The sequence below is a fragment of the Astatotilapia calliptera genome, chromosome 14 (assembly GCF_900246225.1).
Source record: "Astatotilapia calliptera chromosome 14, fAstCal1.2, whole genome shotgun sequence".
NCBI classification, from domain to species: Eukaryota; Metazoa; Chordata; class Actinopteri; order Cichliformes; family Cichlidae; genus Astatotilapia; species Astatotilapia calliptera.
In genome coordinates, this window is record NC_039315.1 from 17,626,679 (window position 1) to 17,639,765 (window position 13,087).

Sequence of the window (13,087 nt, forward strand, 5' to 3'; positions counted from 1 at the left end):
TGGGAATCAAGGACTGCAGTGTTTTATGTACAGCAGACTAGTGTGTTCCCCCTGATCTGTGAGTGTTTGCATATGGTGCAGGTATGTGTCATTTTGTCAACAGAGTTACATTTTGACAAAGGAATGTTAGGTTTTGACAGCAGAGTTTAGGTTTTGGGAGTAGAGTTCCAATTTGGCACAGATGTGAATGGTATATTTCCCAGTGTTGTGTCATGTGTACTTGTGTGTACAGTTTTGGCACAGCGAGCGGGGTTTTGCAAAATGTGTTCAAGCAGTGGGCAAAAACTGTAATATGACATTCATGGTTCCCAGAGGATACATTGTAATTAGACTGGTTTTTCTGTGACGTCTATGACTGAAAGTCACTTCTAACTTACTTGACATTTCCAAGATAGATACTAGATAGGATAGCCAGTCTGCCCCTGCATACCTTTTCCAGCAATTGATCAGTCATACTAGTGCCTAACGTAGAATCGGGTCCAACATTTCCATTAAAAAAAACATCTGGTTCTGATAGTAAAATGCTGGCAGCACACCACAAAATAGTTGGATTTTCTTACTACAGTAATTAACCCAACTTTCATTACTTACAGTTTTTTCTGATTGCTTAAGCACATTTTTTGTAACTATTGGCTAATTTTGCAAAACTCTTCACACAAATAAGAAAACCTGTCACCCAATCATCAAAACATTGTAGTTCTCTTGCAAAAGCAAACACAGCTAGATTAACCCTTCACACCTTCGTAAAAATGGTGTTTCCATATCAAACAGTACACACAAGCCATCATCTACTAAGCACACAATGCGCCAACTGCACACTGATGGTATGAATACAAAACACATCTGGCTTTTGCTTTCTCTGCGCACAAGGTAGGCTATGTCAGTTTGAGCTCATACTTCTGTCATAGATCCATAAGCATAGAGGGATCCAAACTTCAAGTACTTGTGTACTTGAAACACATCAAAACAAACACAAGTGTTTATTTCCAAGTATAAGATTATTTGCAATCGCCATAATGACTATATGGGTTACTTGGTCTGCAGTGAACATGCTTCCTCTGCCCCCAGCATCTGGTCATCTAGCAATTCTGTAAAGTAACAATTTCAGTATTTTTACATCAATGGTATTGGTGTGTTTCTCATTGGCATATGGCAGTGCTACAAATCTTTGTGCGAAGTGACTGTGCTAACCGATTCTCATTTCAAGATGTCCCTATGGTACTTGCTACAGTGTAGCGGCTCGAGTTAGGCTGGACCCATTGGCCAGCTACCCTCAGGGTCATTCCACGGTTGATTACATGGTCCACTATTGTAGCTCTGATGTCATCAGCAATTCTATTTCTTACTCTTCCTACCCTTCCTCTCCCCCCTCCTCATCTTCCTCTCCCCCCTCCTCGTCTTCCTCTTGCTCCTCCTTGTCCTTGTCGTCCTCTTCATCCTACTTCTTCACCTCCACGTCCTCTTCCTCGGCCTCCTCTACTTCTCACTCTTTCTGCTCCCTCCATTGTACTCCGCACACACAGCTTACCTGTATTATAGTGCTTAGGCTGATTGCAAAGTGAACGAATTATCTAAAAAAGTTTTCACATGTGAAAGTGTGCCAGACAGTTGGCAAATTAGTGTTAATGATAGCCATACATGTGTATACTTTTGCTAGGAGTGTGTTGGAAATTTGGTAATTGAGTGTTGTGCAGTGAATTGTGCCTACCGTTTTGCAAAGTGTGTGTTACAAAATTGCAAACTGAGTGCAAAGCAGTTTATGTGCTTTTAGTTTTGCAAACTCAGTGAGTGGTTTTGCTATAAGTCTGAATAGTTTTAGAGATTGTGCTACAGGAATCACAGTTAGGGTTTAAGCATTCAGAAAAAACTGTAATACCAGGTAATGTTAGCAATCAAACTGAACTAAAATGGACATTATACCTGGTAAATATTTGCACATTAGTACCGTCACTACATTGGTGGCTCCATACTGTAGTGGTCACTGGTTTGATCCCAGAAATATAATGGCGTCAGGGAGGGCATCCATAAAAATCTGCTAAATCAAATATGCAGAGCTACCCTCTGTCCCGACCTCTTGTGACTAAGGGAGCCGCTGATAGTAGCTTAGCGCTGTCACTACATGCGCATTAACATGCTAATGTTAGAATTTATCTCAAAGTGTCTGAGTACAGCCTCTCAGAGACGCTATTGTGGCTCTTATGTTTCATCCATCAGTATTTTTCATGTGGTTACTGATCAAATGGTGTGTTGGAGGGCTTTTCACAATAAAATAAAGAGCTCAAAAGACCAAGGAGGAAAATAAACACTGATCAAAGGGATTTTCTACAACTTGGTAACTAGACAATAATGAGTCAGACTTGACAGCATTAATTAAAAAAATAATTCTGCATTAATAAATTTTCATAAATCCCACTCAAGGATCTTATTAGAAAAGCGTTAATTTTCAGTAAGTTCTGGATTTGCCCTTTTGTTGGCCTTGTGCACTGCTACTGTCGTCTGGCCGGAAAACCTTGCTGCCCTTACAGACAGCCAGCGGGTCCGCAGAGAGTCATCTAACTGTCAGTGCTCTGTACTGTTCCAGCCTCGCGTCAACTCTCAGTGTGAGCTGTGTACGAGTGTGTGTGTGTGTATGTGTACACTCATGCACGTGTGGCCATCTTTTATCCCCCCTCATCATCACTAACAGGGTTTCCCATGCTCTGGCCAGGGGAGTGTGGGTCACAGGGCAGGAATCAAACAGCAGAACAATGGAGAGCTTCCTCCACTTAACCTCCTAATGGGCTCTCAATGGCTCCCCTGGCTCCCTCAAAACTATCAGCCACTGGATTCACTTACCTCACTACACCAACTAAGGGTGAGTGTGGGGGGTCTGAGTGGTGTGGACGTGAAATAAGGCAAAGAAAGTGTGCTCGTGTGTGCGTGTGTGTGTGAATGATTGAGTGTAGGTGTGAGACAGAAAGCCAGACCACGGACAGACAGAAACACTGAGGAGGTCCAACTGTTTCTGATGAGCTATGTGTTTTCTGTGTAATGGAACGCAGGTGGTGGATGGGAGAGCTGGAAATCTCACGTTCTCACAAACACCTACTCATTGGGCCCACATAAAGAGGGAGACCTGTGTTAGCCAGCAAAACAAGTGCTTTCAGGTCTGTGATTGTACAGACATGTCACTCTGCTGCTGACCAATATAGATGTCAGCATATGCGAGCGCATAAGAGTTTGGGTCGAGGCGCAGGCAGGGATCTGCTAGTTACACTTCAATAATTACTCTCAGCGTGCGCTGCTTCCCTGAGCACCTCGCAGCCCCCAAATCTGCAAAGACAAGTGGCCTCATTTATTTCCATGGAGGAAAATAATTTAGCAGTGTCGGGCGCTAACGAGCTAGAGCGGAGGGATTCCTAATTAGATTCACTTTGTTTGTGTCATTTTAATTACGGTGCGGTCCCCAGCAGTGAAGCCACCAGTGAACCTTCAGTCTCTTAGCTCTGCTGCCATGTGTGCCACTGCACCAGGTCCCAGCAGAGCTTTACAAAAAAAACAAAAAGAAAAACAACAAACTTAACTCTCCTTCCTGTCAACCAAAGCTATGACAGGCTGGTTTTTATGTTAATTTGTTGATTCTGAACATGTTTGTCTGCTGTGTCACTTTAATCTCCAAACAACGCCACAAAGGTCACCGTCTTCTGATGCAAACAAATACACCCTCTCTAAACTTTTTTGGTGATGAATCATTATTTATTGCTGTAAATGAAAGGCATGGGGGACAGCTTTTCCTGCCTGTGTAGTCTTAAGCGGTATGTTTATGTTCTGCTTTTGAAGGGAAAGCTTCACTAAACATAACCACTTTGAGGTTTCTTTTGAAGTTTTCCCCTAAGACACAGTTGCTAATTATTCGGTGTTTCATGATGAATTCAGCTCAGTTCATTAGACTGTTTTAACTGATGTTGAAGTCTTAGATCCTGTCTGCCTTAACGCACACACTTAACCATTTAGATAATTGAGTGATTAATTGATACCTAATGATCAGCGCAGACCTTATGTTCTACTTTCATTTCAAACTTGACTGTTTATTATCAAGTTATTACCTTGCAACTTGCCTGTGTTTGCAGCAGTTTTTAAGTGAATTTTCAGAAGCCACTTGATGTGTGATGTGAAGGTTTTTTGCCATTTATCAGCATTTAGAGGCTTAAGATGTATCATGTTAAGTGGTGTGATAGAAAACAAATTGAAAAAGGAATGAAGAAATCAAAAAAGTGTGAGTTATTGAGGAAGGTAGAGAATCAAAGAAAGCCATAGAAAAAGGAAACTGCTAAAAAAAAAAAAAGTAAATGAGAGGATGAGGAAGCCCTGAGGTGTTGTGGCGTCCCTCCAGTGATGTTGCTGGTGATGGCTTCATCCCATCTGTCCCATGTTGTGTGATAGTGATCAGTCTTCAGGGACCCACCACCACAGATGAGGTCAACCTTACCTGTCAATCACGTTCCTTCGGGCCAAGGCCTGGTCCGCCGAGGTCACCTCAAGCAGGAAATCCCATATCCGCAGAGCTCCAAATTGCAAGGATTTTCAGAAGAAGACGACCCTTAATGGGAAATTGACTCAGCAGTGTATCGTGTTAACAAACAAAGTTGCAAATGAAACTGTTAATTTGTCTCGGTTCAAATGTATTCCCCAAAGCCCCAAAACAGGAAGATATGCCCGTTTGTTTGTCGTTAGCCAATATCTGAAATCCAGTATTCACTTTGCATCTTTAAAAAAGATGAGGTTGCCATTTCAAGACACTAAAATATTTTTGTTTTTAAGTTTTCTGTATATGTGTGTGTGTTTTTTAATTGTAACTTACTCATTCTGGAATCAACTTAATGCTAAGTTCAAAAGTGGTATAAACAGTACGCTGCTTAACAAACTTTCATAGTTCTATATTTAGAGAAACACATTCATTTTTTTTGGCAAAGTTCAAGGAAACTGCTGCCTAGGGTCTCTTATGTAACCTCAAAATGATATCAAGATATTTCAAGGAAATTTGCCATAATGTTATTTATGATGATGTGGTCGATAAAAACACACACAGAGCAACATTTTATCGACTATTATAACTTCCAGGCAGCAATTACCCCAATTAAAGTGAATGGCATTTAATATCTTCTTATTTTCCAATGAGCTACTGTCAATGATGACAGATGGCTTCATTTAAAGTGTGAATCTATTGTAGTGATACAGCATTACTGTGGCCCAGTCCAGTGGTGCGATGGATAATACATCTGACTACAGATCAGAGGATTCTAGGTTCAACACTTTAACTTTTGACCTCATCTGGGGTTGTGTAACTCCAACCATGTGGAGTTAGCTCCATGTGACAAAACTATCTTTAATAGAGACAGAGTCAAATGTAAGCACAAAAGTTGTGCCCAGATTGGAAACCGTAAGTAAAAATATATATGTCCTTTTTGTGTGCCTCCATATACTTGGTTGTACTTGGTTGTGTGGTTTTGCCTTAGTTGATAGAAATGTTTTTTTGTATTTTATCAGTAACAGTTTTCTTGTATATTTTTCAGAGCATTGTGCTTTGAAAAATAGGTTGTTAAAGTAGCTGCCTTTTTACTAAATCATCATCTGAGGCTCTCACTTTCAGACATGCCTGAGCTTGTGTCGTTGTTGTAATAGACACCACCGTATCACTGCCATAGATGTCCATTAAAATTAAGCTAAAACTAAAATGCATACAGTTTTCTACTGTCAGCGTATACTGTTTAAACTCAGTATTAATGTATCATATCTCATTTTGTTTACTCTGTACAAAAACCAGCGTAACAACAGCATTTTACACGTTTTTCTGGGATCACTAATTTAATGGTATGGCTCAGAATCTGTGTGTGTGTGTGTGTGTGTGTGTGTGTGTGTGTGTGTGTGTGTGTGTGTGTGTGTGTGTGTGTGTGTGTGTGTGTGTGTGTGTGTGTGTGTGTGTCTGCTAAAACTAACACAGCTGATGAGCTGTATAAACATCTGAGTTAATCTCATGTATCTTCTTTGTCCAGGAACAAGATCTGAGTCTGTAGGACAATGCCTGCACAGAGGCTACACAGCTGTGTGGACACGCACAACGAGGTCCACTGATGCAGGGTCACCATACTCCAAACACAGCTTCCACTGTGGCCAGGAAAGCATTACAACAGGAACACAGTAGCTCCACACCAGGGAAATGTTAACGCACCTACTGTTTTTGAATTGTCTTCTTTTCTCATCTCGTCAGCTTTCTGCAGGAAAAGTCACACTCAGAACACTCAGTGAATGAGTGCAGTTGTCTTGTTCATCTCTCAGCGAGACATACAAGCAGTTTGTTGTAATGTATTTAAGGCAGCACTGATTGCCATGCTGCATAATGCAAAAAATGTAAAGCAGCAGACTGCGAGTTCTGACTCAAGAATAAAGATGCAAACTGTGAGTTAGATGTACAAAGCTGGGTGTTTACACTCATCCACATACTGCTGTGATGGGTTGGCTGTTTTACAATGTGAGCCATTTGGATCTACCAGGGGGAATCGTCTTTTCACTCACTGAAGCTCGTGCTCTTCCCTCTCTTTCTGTTTGTTATGAACATCATCATCTCCTGGAGCTAAATGAGCAGCAATACCTACCACTGTCGCTGTAAAGTGAAGAGCCTCTTTTTGCAGAATATGTCTCTCTTTAGCTTGATGCTTTTTTTTCTGAGCTAGCCAAATTTTCTTCACAAGTTCTGACAAATTGCAAAACCCCCTCCTGGGACAACGCAGCACCTCGGGTCTACAATTTTATAACCTGATTTTGTAAAACCTACGAGCATATCAAACTTTCTTTTTGGTGCATCTTAGCTCTATTACCAATTTAATATCAGCAGGAGAAGGTGTATATCTCTGTTTAGCTTACCAAAAGTAGCAAGATTTTTATTTTCATTTAGGGAAAGAAGTTACATTAAGAGCTTATTACACTTGATTCTCCCAAAAAGAAGTTTAAACGATGACTATGATGCTTTGTGATCCAATCTCGAATGTGTGGGCACATCTTTGACCCACCTATCTTTTGTCAAGTAAATGTGTAAATTTTAATGTGTCCCTAATAATCTTTTTTGGAGCTGTAAGTCACAATGGATAGTTAGAGAGAAGCCAGTCAATAAGGAGTGCTGTTACCATTGTTAGCCTCTATAAAGTCCAGTATCTTTCCTCCCTCAGATGTTAAGATTTGTACAAGCCGGACCTACAGAGAGCTCTTATGTCTTACATTTGCAAACATGTTTGTTTTTATTTAATGGGTATGTTCATTTTAACCTTTTAAGACGACTTACTCAGAATCATTAACAGGACACAGTGAATAATGAAAACACGAAAACTTACACTAGGCCCATGTTTAAGTAAATTATTGATTATCTTTAAGAGCTGTTGTAAGTGAGGGATGGCTGAAGGCTAAATGTTTCTTCTGAATAAATTAGCCTGAAAAAAAAGGAAGCTGGATAAGATCTGATTCAGGGCAGTTTTCTCTGTAAATAACTGTTGGATTATCATGAATAAAATGCCCTCAGCTCTTCAGTGCAACTGTGAGAGCAGTGTTGCTCTTTTAATCAAAGCATCCCAGGGAAGAAGCAGCAATGAAGGATCTAAATGTCTAAAAATCCGTCATTCTGACGACTGTGATATTTGTATAATTAAAACGGAGAGGGTATCGTCTACCCCATATATGATGTGACTCCAGCATTGATGAAATTATCTATCTTGAAATAAATTAATATGTTTATCAGGTACAGAGGACATTTTAATAACTCACCTGTCAAAAGTACCCGATTATGTCTGGGAAACTGGCAGCTGATAATTACCCACAATTCCTGCCAGAGGTTTGAATCTTTGCAAAAGAAAATTGATGAAACACAATCTAAATTAGGTACAGTAATCCATTCCAAGTTGTGATGGGAAAAGGCCTACGTAAGGTGGATAAATATAAAAAGATTCTTGGGCTAGATTTACATAACCATAGGAGCTTTTACAAGCTCAGTTTCGTTCATTTCGCCGTCACTCTTAAGTTACACAGTTACTCTCTTTATTTGATACATTAGAAACAGGTTTGTCCTCCCACAGAGTGGCCTCAAACACACACATCCTCCACTAGGACTGATGGGACTCCATCTAACGTTCAAATCACCTGCATGTGGTTCGCCGCTGTTCTCTCAGCCTTAGGTCTGTATTTCTTACTGTCGTCTCACTATCAGGTTCACGCAGCCTCGTTCTAATAGATGTCACTTAATGTATGCCGTGGTCATTTCTGGGGAAATAGATAGCTGCCCTAACCCACTGATTCTGTCTCATATTTTCAAGCATGACCATGCATCAAGCTGCATCAAGTCTTCCTGTAAATCACAGACATCTCACAAAATAATAATCAGCTCTAAATTACGTTTCTGTTTTAGCTCTCCAGTCCTGCTCATCTTTCTTTCTAAACCAAATTTGCGTACTTTTTCCCTCTTTCCTGTTTCTCATCATTTAAAGGTCAAGCAAAAACCCAACCTGCGGGCGATTTTGCCAGGCCTGCAGTACTTGTTCATTTCACTCATGCTTAGACATTCTTTGAGCTATTGTATATAGTCAGACAACAAAAATGTTTCTAAAAGATTAAAAATATTGAATAATAAATGTATATGTTTATTTAGTCTTCTTTTTACAGGCTGTATGGATGGGTGTTGCATGACATGCAAATAAGAAAAACTCTGAGGAACGTGCAACGTGACCTTGTGTGCACTTGCAATTTACTTTTACTTAAATATATTAAATATATATGTATTTCCTGATCTGTGTGATTTGCATTGTACAGACCTACATAAGCTACCATCATTATAATATGACGATGATGATGATGTTTAAAATTCACTACATTTGGAGTACTTTCTGATACACATTTATAGACATAGACATTAAAGTAGATTGCTGATTGAGAACTACTGTAGTTGTCACTGCCTTTATAACTGTAGTTAATAATGCTGCAATCTATGGAAAACAGCAGTTGGAGACGGCAGCGGGATCGAAATTTTTGCGGCCATGCTTCAAAGCATGTTGCCTTTGAAATAGTTGCTTCAAAATTGGGAACCAGATCTGCGACCACTCGCAGTCTGTTGCCAGTTTCGAAGCAACTTTGGTGAGCCAAGATGGCGATAAAGTTGTGCTAAGACAGAATCAGTTTACTATCAGTTTGCAGTTGAATGGGGCCGAGTTGGCAGTTACATGCGATTTGCTTGTTATAATCTAATCTGGCAAATTCTGGCTTTCCATACACTGACTGTATGCATTCGCAGTCATTCAAGATTTCAAACAGAAATGTATAAATTCATACACAAACAGTAACATAGTTGCTACAGGACTGCAATTTAACTGTAAAATCAGGTGATGCTAAAATGACAGGAAATGCTTTTATATAGAAATGTATAACCAGAATACAGCCAGTTGACAACCAGTTGAGTCGAATCTCCCACTGCAAATAGACCACAGACCAAAAGTAACAACTTCCTGTAAACCAGTTCCGTACCAAGTTCCTGTTAAGTTGCATCTTTCAAGTAATCTGAAAAGATGGTCACCGTCACATCATAAAGCAGCCACTTTGCATTGAAGGCTTCAAATGAGTGCTGGGATAGATATGTTCAGAGCTCTGCATATGGTGGACATCTGGACCTTTGGCTAGAGACAAGCCGGCAGAGGAGAGGCATGGCAGGCAGCAGAGTTTTTAATCTGTCTGTCTGTGTCTCCACTCTGTCATTAACCTCGTGCCCTGACAGCCTGCTCCCTGTGACACTGACCTGCTTCACCTAATGAGCTACCAATTACTACAAATTAGGCGAGAGAGAGGCCACTGCTATCATCCACTCCACACACTCTTCTCAACACTTCCACGGGATTCGGATGTAGTGGGATGCTCAGGTGGAATAAGTAATGAGGCGGGAAAATAATCATGACAGGGACGTGCGTTTTGGATTCCTGGAGGTGTGATGTTCAGAGAGGATGCTGTTAACATTGTGTATGCGTTGCTCCGCAGCGCACTTAGCTCTGCGCCTTTGTGCTTTAGCCTAGCACTTCTAGTGAGTTTCAAAGATCATTTGTATTTGCACCTGCTCCTGCCGTGCTTCGTGCATGTGTTTGTGAGTGTGTACGCCCACATAGTTGGTCTTTAACCTTGCACACCTGGATACTCTGCGAGACCAGCTTCTCTCTGGCCCATCTTGATGTTTATTCATTTATTTATGGGAAGCCTGGAAATCATGGCCCTTGTCTTGGTCTCCTGTGGCAGCGAGGGAAGGCAGCCCAAATTTATGCATGGCAGCAGAAATTAATTAGGCATCAATTAACTCATGCTAATGCGTATGCATTGAGTTTTTTTTTTTTTAAGAGCCCGGCTGTTAACTAATTTGTAAAAACTGTTCCGCAGAAACGTCAACAGTCAGGAACAGACAGTGTCTTGTAGGCTATTTTCTCACACACAGAGAAAAAAAAAATGAAATCAGAGTGGAATAGAGAAAAGCCTTGAGATGTTAATAAACAAAGCTGGAGGAGGAGGAGAATGTGGCCTGCAGAGGTCACGGCGCCAAAGCCTGCTTCTCCTCTTCATTTAACTGTGTCCCTGGCCTAGAATGGCCTGCAAGCTAACACACACACACACACACAGATTCATAGAAAGATGTAGAGAGTGGGAAAGTGAGATGGAGGGAGAGGAAAGGGAAGTGAGGCGTTTATTTGTTGTTTCACTCTTAACGGGCTGCTGGTTTGGCAGGGAAACCCCAAAGGTAGAGTTCAGAGAGTGTGTGTGTGTGTGTGTGTGTGTGTGTGTGTGTGTGTGTGTGTGTGTGTGTGTGTGTGTGTGTGTGTGTGTGTGTGTGTGTTTGTTGAGTCCACTGTGTTGTTGCTTTCTTTTGCCAGGAGGTTTCCAGCAGCTCTTGTGTTAATACAGTAGTAGGCTAGCCACTCCAACAGCACTGTTGTCTGGTTTATAGAGAAAGCTCACGGGGTCATGTAGCATATGCAGAGTGGAACATATTATATATTAAAACACTGATTTTTTTTTAATGCAGACTCAATATAAACAATATAGAAACTTATATCTGAGATAATGTCATAATGTTTTCTCTACTGCATAGCCACCCACAGTCACCGGATAGTGTCACCTGTCTAATATTAAATACACTACTGACTCTCTTTATGACTCATTTGTTTGTAAAACAGACTAAAATGGAGCGCGCAGCTCAGGCCAGAGTAAAATGTTCCCTGAAATAAAACCCAACGTGCAGCATCGAATAACATGCCCCGTGTCATCTGACTGCTGATTTATATGATGGTTATCTAGCTTTCTTGCTGTGCTCTGTTAACCTTAGCCTGCTCGCGTTGAGGACCCTTAGCAGCGTACAGACAGCTTGATCAATAGGTCAGTGTTCTGACAGCAGTCCTCGGGGTCTTGGTAGATGGAGAGACTGGGTGGGTTGAGGAAGGGGGTAGTTAAGGGTGATCATGTATCCCGCAGACAATAGAAGCAACTAAGCAGGTGGAACAAAACCCACAAAACACTCACTTAACGGATGACCCTTATCCCAGCCACTGACTCTGAACTCAAAATCGTTGCTCTCATACCTTGATTCCAAAACCTAAATCAATACTTCCAGAAGTCCAGAATTTGCCATTTCTTGCCTTCTTCTTGTCTTCATGATATGCACCGCACTGTAAGTTTAATCCCGGGCCTTGATGAGTTTGCACGTCGTCTACTTCCCAGTTACATTACAAAGAAAGTCTACCTTAAGTCAATCCCACTTGTCTGTTATTACACGGGCTGAGCATTCACCCTGTCCTCACGGCCATCTCCATGACAGACAAATAAAGCATGTGTTAGGCACGTGGGAGATGCAGGGGAGAGATAACCCTGCATTTACATTCAAACTGAGCTTTTGACAAAGCCTTAGCAACAGGCTCCTTAATCAGCGGTCTGGCTGCGGAGCCCCGGCCTGCTTTCACCTCGCCACTCTTTACAGCCATGATCTTGAGAAAGAGCTTTAAATTGGAAATTATTACACATTAAACCCTCTGCGCGCTGGCCAGGATCGAAATGGATCAATATCTTGCCCGCCACAATAAATCAGATTCTTTCTCTCTCCCCTTCTCTCTTTCCCCTTTGCTTTTTCGAGTGGCTATAGGCCACTGCTCAACTGGAACATATTTAGATTTTCTTGTAACAAATTAATTCCAACATTTTCTCTTGATTGAATTAGGGCAAGTGCTGATGCTGTCACAAGTGTTTGGGCTGCTCCTGGGGAGAGACAAATTGCCAGGCCTGGACACGGGTAACAAGCAATGGTGTTGAGTCGCTGATAATCTCCCCACTAATTCTCCATTACAGCAAAATGAGGCCATAAATCTTCCTGACAGCTGATCGATGTAAACATTGTTTCCCCCATGATTGCCAGCTCTCCCAGCGGAGCTACTGTCCGCTCACAATCCGCTGAAATTACTCCCGCACCAGCTCTCCCTCCCTTCTTCTCCTCCCTGGAACTGGTGTGTGTGCGCGTCGGACTGGCCTGGCGGGGAAACCAAAGTCACCGCTGTCCTGTCGAGGGAAAAGGTGGCCATCTAATTTTAGCTCAAAGCTCGCTATACAAATGGGAAATATTAATCAAACTGTCTCCTGTTCAACCACTGGCACAAGCTGCTTTTTTTATAGAAGGATGACTCCTCTGCTGCGACGGCATTAGACAAAGTAAACGGCAGTGAAAGATTGAGTTGTCAAATAGTCAAAGCACAAGGCTCGTTATTAGCGTGTTCTCTGTTTGATAATATTCTACACTATTATTAAAATACAATATGCGTGCAATTACAGAGACGGGGATGCTGTTAAAACAGGATGTGTGGCTGTAATCACAGACAGAAAAGACCATTTTAAGACCTGCCACTTTAAGAGATCTGTTCAAATGGCATATTTGAACAGATCTCTTGGATACTTTATAACTTTATTCACATATAGCAATAAACAGTTTAAGACAATAAAAACTCAAATTGGTTTGAAGTAAAAACCAGAGGGCATACTGTTGTGGGCAGATTCTGAC

General features: G+C 41.4%; 1 protein-coding gene across 1 annotated transcript in view; it reads right to left on the reverse strand.

Annotated features, from left to right (window-relative positions):
* Window positions 1–12,023, reverse strand: part of LOC113036650 (protein FAM98B-like) — a 76,448-nt gene extending 64,425 nt beyond the window's left edge. The window contains exon 1 of the mRNA XM_026193064.1: window positions 11,921–12,023. Coding sequence (XP_026048849.1) covers window positions 11,921–12,023 — 103 coding nt within the window. The remainder of the gene's footprint in view (window positions 1–11,920) is intronic.
* Window positions 12,024–13,087: the final 1,064 nt, after the last annotated feature.